This window comes from Ambystoma mexicanum, chromosome 3q (assembly GCF_040938575.1).
Source record: "Ambystoma mexicanum isolate Mex_15411 chromosome 3q, UKY_AmexF1_1, whole genome shotgun sequence".
In the NCBI taxonomy this organism is placed as follows: domain Eukaryota; kingdom Metazoa; phylum Chordata; class Amphibia; order Caudata; family Ambystomatidae; genus Ambystoma; species Ambystoma mexicanum.
Genome location: NC_090926.1, coordinates 1,163,478,799 through 1,163,487,219, shown reverse-complemented (window position 1 = coordinate 1,163,487,219; position 8,421 = coordinate 1,163,478,799). Strand labels below are relative to the sequence as shown.

The window sequence follows — 8,421 nt, the reverse complement described above, 5'->3', positions numbered from 1 at the left end:
ACTCCCACTAACTCCAAATTAGCACAGAGCATCCTGACTCGTGCTATGACTTCCATAACCGTGGCAGACACCACCTACACTCCCACTAACTCCAAATTGGCACAGAGCATCCTGACTCATGCTATGTCTTCCACAACATTGGCACACACCACCCACACTCCCACTAAGTCGAAATTGGCACAGAGCAGTCTAACTCATGCTATGTCTTCCACAACACTGGCACACACCACTCGGACTCCCACTAACTCCAAATTAGCACAGATCATCCTGACTCATGCTATGTCTTCCACAACAGTGGCACACATCACCCGGACTCCCACTAACTCCAAATTAGCACAGAGCATTCTGACACATGCTATGACATCTACAACACTGGCACACACCACCCGGACTCCCACTAACTCCAGATTAGCACAGAGCATCCTGACCCATGCTATGTCTTACACAACAGTTGCACACACCACCCGGAATCACACTAACTCCAAATTGGCACAGATCAACATGACTCATGCTATGTCTTCCATAACCGTGGCACACACCACCCACACTCCCACTAACTCCAAATTGGCACAGAACATCCTGACTCGTGCTATGTCTTCCACAACGCTGGCACACACCACATAGACTCCCATTAACTCCATATTAGCACGGATCATCCTGACTCGTACAATGTCTTCCACAACACTGGCACACACCACCCGGACTCCCACTAACTTCAGATTAGCACAGAGCATCCTGACGACTGCTATGTCTTCCACAACAGTGGCACACATCACCCGGACTCCCACTAACTCCAAATTGGCACAGATCAAAATGACTCATGCTATGTCTTCCATAACCATGGCACACACCACCCACACTCCCACTAACTCCAAATTGGCACAGAACATCCTGACTCGTGCTATGTCTTCCACAACACTTGCATGCATCACCCGGACTCCCACTGACTCCAAATTAGCAGAGACCATCCTGACTCGTGCAATGTATTCCACAACACTGGCACACATCACCTGGACTCCCATTAACTCCAGATTAGCACAGAGCATCCTGACTCGTGCTATGACTTGCAAAACAGTGGCAAAAACCACCCGGACTCCCACTAACTCCAAATTAGCACAGAGCATCCTGACTCCTGCTATGACTTCCATAACCGTGGCAGACACCACCTACACTCCCACTAACTCCAAATTGGCACAGAGCATCCTGACTCGTGCTATGTCTTCCACAACACTGGCACACACCACCCACACTCCCACTAAGTCCAAATTAGCACAGAGCATTCTGACTCATGCTATGTCTTCCACAACACTGGCACACACCACTCGGACTCCCATTAACTCCAAATTAGCACAGATCATCCTGACTCATGCTATGTCTTCCACAACACTGGCATGGACCACACGGACTCCCACTAACTCCAAATTTGCACAGATCATCCTGACTCATGCTATGTCTTCCACAACAGTGGCACACACCACCCGGACTCCCACTAACGCCAAATTAGCACAGAGCATCCTGACTCGTACTATGTCTTTCACAACACTGGCACACACCACCCGGGCTCCCTGTAACTCCAAATTAGCACAGAGCATCCTGACTCATGCTATGTCTTGCAAAACAGTGGTACACACCACCCGGACTCCCACTAACTCCAAATTAGCACAGAGCATCCTGACTTGTGCTATGACTTCCATAACCGTGGCAGACACCACCTACACTCCCACTAACTCCAAATTGGCACAGAGCATCCTGACTCATGCTATGTCTTCCACAACATTGGCACACACCACCCACACTCCCACTAAGTCGAAATTGGCACAGAGCATTCTGACTCATGCTATGTCTTCCACAACACTGGCACACACCACTCGGACTCCCACTAACTCCAAATTAGCACAGATCATCCTGACTCATGCTATGTCTTCCACAACAGTGGCACACATCACCCGGACTCCCACTAACTCCAAATGAGCACAGAGCATTCTGACACATGCTATGACTTCTACAACACTGGCACACACCACCCGGACTCCCACTAACTCCAGATTAGCACAGAGCATCCTGACCCATGCTATGGCTTACACAACAGTTGCACACACCACCCGGAATCACACTAACTCCAAATTGGCACAGATCAACATGACTCATGCTATGTCTTCCATAACCGTGGCACACACCACCCACACTCCCACTAACTCCAAATTGGCACAGAACATCCTGACTCGTGCTATGTCTTCCACCACGCTGGCACACACCACATGGACTCCCATTAACTCCAGATTAGCACGGATCATCCTGACTCGTACAATGTCTTCCACAACACTGGCACACACCACCCGGACTCCCACTAACTCCAAATTGGCACAGATCAAAATGACTCATGCTATGTCTTCCATAACCATGGCACACACCACCCACACTCCCACTAACTCCAAATTGGCACAGAACATCCTGACTCGTGCTATGTCTTCCACAACACTGGCACACACCACATGGACACCCACTAACTTCAAATTAGCACAGGTCATCCTGACCCATGCTACGTCTTACACAACACTGGCACACACCACACAGACTCCCACTAACATCAAATTAGCACAGGTAATCCTGACTCATGATATCTCTTCCAGAACACTGGCACACACCACCCTGACGCCCACTAACTCCAAATTAGCACAAGCATCCTGACTCATGCTATGTCTTCCACAACACTGGCATGCATCACCCGGACTCCCACTGACTCCAAATTAGCAGAGACCATCCTGACTCGTGCAATGTATTCCACAACACTGGCACACATCACCTGGACTCCCATTAACTCCAGATTAGCACAGATCATCCTGACTCGTGCAATGCCTTCCACAACACTGGCACACACCACCCGGACTCCCACTAACTCCAGATTAGCACAGAGCATCCTGACTACTGCTATGTCTTCCACAACACTGGCACACATCACCCGGACTCCCACTAACTCCAAATTAGCACAGATCATCCTGACTCGTGCTATGTCTTCCACAACACTGGCACACACCACACAGACTCCCACTAACTTCAGATTAGCACAGATCATCCTGACTCGTGCTATGTCTTCCACAACATTAGCACACACCACCCAGACTCCCACTAACTCCAAATTAGCACAGAGCATCCTGACTCGTGCTATGTCTTGCAAAACAGTGGCACACACCACCCGGACTCCCACTAACTCCAAATTAGCACAGAGTATCCTGACTCGTGCTATGTTTTCCACAACACTGGCACACACCACCCACACTCCCACTAACTCCAAATTGGCACAGAGCATTCTGACTCATGCTATGTCTTCCACAACACTGGCACACACCACTCGGACTCCCACTAACTCCAAATTAGCACAGATCATCCCGACTCTTGCTATGTCTTCCCCAACACTGGCATGGGCCACACAGACTCCCACTAACTCCAAATTTGCACAGATCATCCGGACTCGGGCTATGCCTTCCACAATACTGGGACACACCACCCGGAGTTACACTAACTCCAAATTGGCACAGTTCAACATGACTCATGCTATGTCTTCCATAACCGTGGCACACACCACCCACACTCCCATTAACTCCAAATTGGCACAGAACATCCTGACTCGTGCTATGTCTTCCACAACGCTGGCACACACCACATGGACTCCCACTAACTCCAAATTTGCACAGATTATCCAGACACGTGCTATGTCTTCTACAACACTGGCACACACCACCCGGACTCCCACTAACTCTAGATTAGCACAGATCATCCTGACCCATGCTATGTCTTACACAACAGTGGCACACACCACCCGGACTCACACTAACTCCAAATTGGCACAGATCAACATGACTCATGCTATGTCTTCCATAACCGTGGCACACATCACCCACACTCCCACTAACTCCAAATTGGCACAGAACATCCTGACTCATCCTATAACTTCCATAACCATGGCACACACCACCTACACTCCCACTAACTCCAAATTGGCACAGATCATCCTGACTCGTGCTATGTCTTCCACAACACTGGCACACACCACCCGGACTCCGACTTACTCCAGATTAGCACAGAGCATCCTGACTACTGCTATGTCTTCCACAACAGTGGCACACATCACCCGGACTCCCACTAACTCCAAGTTAGCATAGATCATCCTGAGTCGTGCTAGGTCTTCCACAACACTGGCACACCACACAGACTCCCACTAACCTCAAATTAGCACAGATCATCCTGACTCGTGCTATGTCTTGCAAAACAGTGGCAAAAACCACCCGGACTCCCACTAACTCCAAATTAGCACAGAGCATCCTGACTCGTCCTATAACTTCCATAACCGTGGCACACACCACCTACACTCCCACTAACTCCAAATTGGCACAGATTATCCAGACACGTGCTAGGCCTTCCACAACACTGGCACACCACACAGACTCCCACTAACTTCGAATTAGCACAGATCATCCTGACTCGTGCTATGTCTTGCAAAACAGTGGCAAACACCACACTAACTCCAAATTAGCACAGAGCATCCTGACTCGTCCTATAACTTCCATAACCGTGGCACACACCACCTACATTCCCACTAACTCCAAATTGGCACAGATCATCCTGACTCGTGCTAGGCCTTCCACAACACTGGCACACCACACAGACTCCCACTAACTTCGAATTAGCACAGATCATCCTGACTCGTGCTATGTCTTGCAAAACAGTGGCAAACACCACACTAACTCCAAATTAGCACAGAGCATCCTGACTCGTCCTATAACTTCCATAACCGTGGCACACACCACCTACACTCCCACTAACTCCAAATTGGCACAGATCATCCTGACTCGTGCTATGTCTTCCACAACACTGGCACACACCACCCGGACTCCGACTTACTCCAAATTAGCACAGAGCATGCTGACTCGTGCTATGTCTTTCACAACACTGGCACACACCACCAGGGCTCCCTGTAACGCCATATTAGCACAGAGCATCCTGACTCGTGCTATGTCTTGCAAAACAGTGGCACACACCACCCGGACTCCCACTAACTCCAAATTAGCACAGATCATCCTGACTCGTGCTATGTCTTCCACAACACTGGCATGGACCACCCAGACTCCCCCTAACTCCACATTGGCACAGATCATCCTGACTCGTGCTATGTCTTCACAACAGTAGCACACACCACCCGTTCTCACACTAACTCCAAATTAGCACAGAGCATTCTGACACATGCTATGTCTTCCACAACACTGGCACACGACACCCGGACTCCCACTAACTCCAGATTACCACAGATCATCCTGACCCATGCTACGTCTTACACAACAGTGGTACACACCACCCCGGACTCACACTAACTCCAAATTGGTACAGATCAACCTGACTCATGCTATATCTTCCATAACCATGACACACACCACCCACACTCCCACTAACTCCAAATTGGAACGGAACCCCTGACTTGTGCTATGTCTTCCACAACACTGGCACACACCACATGGACTCCCACTAACTTCAAATTAGCACAGGTCATCCTGACACATGCTGTCTTCCACAACACTGGCACACACCACACGGACTCCCACTAACATCAAAGTAGCACAGGTAATCCTGACTCGTGCCATCTCTTGCAGAACACTGGAACACACTACCCAGACTCCCACTTACTCCAGATTAGCACAGATCATCCTGACTTGTGCTATGTGTTCCACATCACTGGCACGCATCACCCGGACTCCCATTAACTCCAAATTAGCACAGGTCATCCTGACACATGCTGTCTTCCACAACACTGGCACACACCACACGGACTCCCACTAACATCAAATTAGCACAGGTAATCCTGACTCGTGCTATCTCTTGCAGAACACTGGAACACACCACCCGGACTCCCACTTACTCCAGATTAGCACAGATCATCTTGACTTGTGCTATGTGTTCCACAACACTGGCATGCATCACCCGGACTCCCATTAACTCCAAATTAGCACAGATCATCCTGACTTGTGCAATGTCTTCCACAACACTGGCATACACCATCCGGACTCCCACTAACTCCAGATTAGCACAGAGCATCCTGACTACTGCTATGTCTTCCTCAACACTGGCACACATCACCCGGACTCCCACTAACTCCAAATTAGCACAGATCATCCTGGCTTGTGCTATGTCTTTCACAACACTGGCACACATCACACAGGCTCCCACTAACTTCAAATTAGCACAGATCATCCTGACTCATCCTATAACTTCCATAACCATGGCACACACCACCTACACTCCCACTAACTCCAAATTGGCACAGATCATCCTGACTCGTGCTATGTCTTCCACAACACTGGCACACACCACCCGGACTCCGACTTACTCCAGATTAGCACAGAGCATCCTGACTACTGCTATGTCTTCCACAACAGTGGCACACATCACCCGGACTCCCACTAACTCCAAGTTAGCATAGATCATCCTGAGTCGTGCTAGGTCTTCCACAACACTGGCACACCACACAGACTCCCACTAACCTCAAATTAGCACAGATCATCCTGACTCGTGCTATGTCTTGCAAAACAGTGGCAAAAACCACCCGGACTCCCACTAACTCCAAATTAGCACAGAGCATCCTGACTCGTCCTATAACTTCCATAACCGTGGCACACACCACCTACACTCCCACTAACTCCAAATTGGCACAGATTATCCAGACACGTGCTAGGCCTTCCACAACACTGGCACACCACACAGACTCCCACTAACTTCGAATTAGCACAGATCATCCTGACTCGTGCTATGTCTTGCAAAACAGTGGCAAACACCACACTAACTCCAAATTAGCACAGAGCATCCTGACTCGTCCTATAACTTCCATAACCGTGGCACACACCACCTACACTCCCACTAACTCCAAATTGGCACAGATCATCCTGACTCGTGCTAGGCCTTCCACAACACTGGCACACCACACAGACTCCCACTAACTTCGAATTAGCACAGATCATCCTGACTCGTGCTATGTCTTGCAAAACAGTGGCAAACACCACACTAACTCCAAATTAGCACAGAGCATCCTGACTCGTCCTATAACTTCCATAACCGTGGCACACACCACCTACACTCCCACTAACTCCAAATTGGCACAGATCATCCTGACTCGTGCTATGTCTTCCACAACACTGGCACACACCACCCGGACTCCGACTTACTCCAAATTAGCACAGAGCATGCTGACTCGTGCTATGTCTTTCACAACACTGGCACACACCACCAGGGCTCCCTGTAACGCCATATTAGCACAGAGCATCCTGACTCGTGCTATGTCTTGCAAAACAGTGGCACACACCACCCGGACTCCCACTAACTCCAAATTAGCACAGATCATCCTGACTCGTGCTATGTCTTCCACAACACTGGCATGGACCACCCAGACTCCCCCTAACTCCACATTGGCACAGATCATCCTGACTCGTGCTATGTCTTCACAACAGTAGCACACACCACCCGTTCTCACACTAACTCCAAATTAGCACAGAGCATTCTGACACATGCTATGTCTTCCACAACACTGGCACACGACACCCGGACTCCCACTAACTCCAGATTACCACAGATCATCCTGACCCATGCTACGTCTTACACAACAGTGGTACACACCACCCCGGACTCACACTAACTCCAAATTGGTACAGATCAACCTGACTCATGCTATATCTTCCATAACCATGACACACACCACCCACACTCCCACTAACTCCAAATTGGAACGGAACCCCTGACTTGTGCTATGTCTTCCACAACACTGGCACACACCACATGGACTCCCACTAACTTCAAATTAGCACAGGTCATCCTGACACATGCTGTCTTCCACAACACTGGCACACACCACACGGACTCCCACTAACATCAAAGTAGCACAGGTAATCCTGACTCGTGCCATCTCTTGCAGAACACTGGAACACACTACCCAGACTCCCACTTACTCCAGATTAGCACAGATCATCCTGACTTGTGCTATGTGTTCCACATCACTGGCACGCATCACCCGGACTCCCATTAACTCCAAATTAGCACAGGTCATCCTGACACATGCTGTCTTCCACAACACTGGCACACACCACACGGACTCCCACTAACATCAAATTAGCACAGGTAATCCTGACTCGTGCTATCTCTTGCAGAACACTGGAACACACCACCCGGACTCCCACTTACTCCAGATTAGCACAGATCATCCTGACTTGTGCTAGGTGTTCCACAACACTGGCATGCATCACCCGGACTCCCATTAACTCCAAATTAGCACAGATCATCCTGACTTGTGCAATGTCTTCCACAACACTGGCATACACCATCCGGACTCCCACTAACTCCAGATTAGCACAGAGCATCCTGACTACTGCTATGTCTTCCTCAACA

General features: G+C 49.5%; 2 protein-coding genes across 2 annotated transcripts; both read left to right on the top strand.

Annotated features, from left to right (window-relative positions):
- Nucleotides 1-669: 669 nt before the first annotated feature.
- Nucleotides 670-1,971, top strand: LOC138448090 (uncharacterized). The gene has a single exon (XM_069604633.1). The coding sequence runs from the start codon at nt 670-672 to the stop codon at nt 1,969-1,971; it is 1,302 nt and encodes a 433-aa protein (XP_069460734.1).
- Nucleotides 1,972-2,696: 725 nt separating this feature from the next.
- LOC138448089 (uncharacterized) lies at nt 2,697-4,160 on the top strand. Its single transcript, XM_069604631.1, has one exon. It carries the CDS (start codon nt 2,697-2,699, stop codon nt 4,158-4,160), a length of 1,464 nt encoding a protein of 487 aa, XP_069460732.1.
- Nucleotides 4,161-8,421: the final 4,261 nt, after the last annotated feature.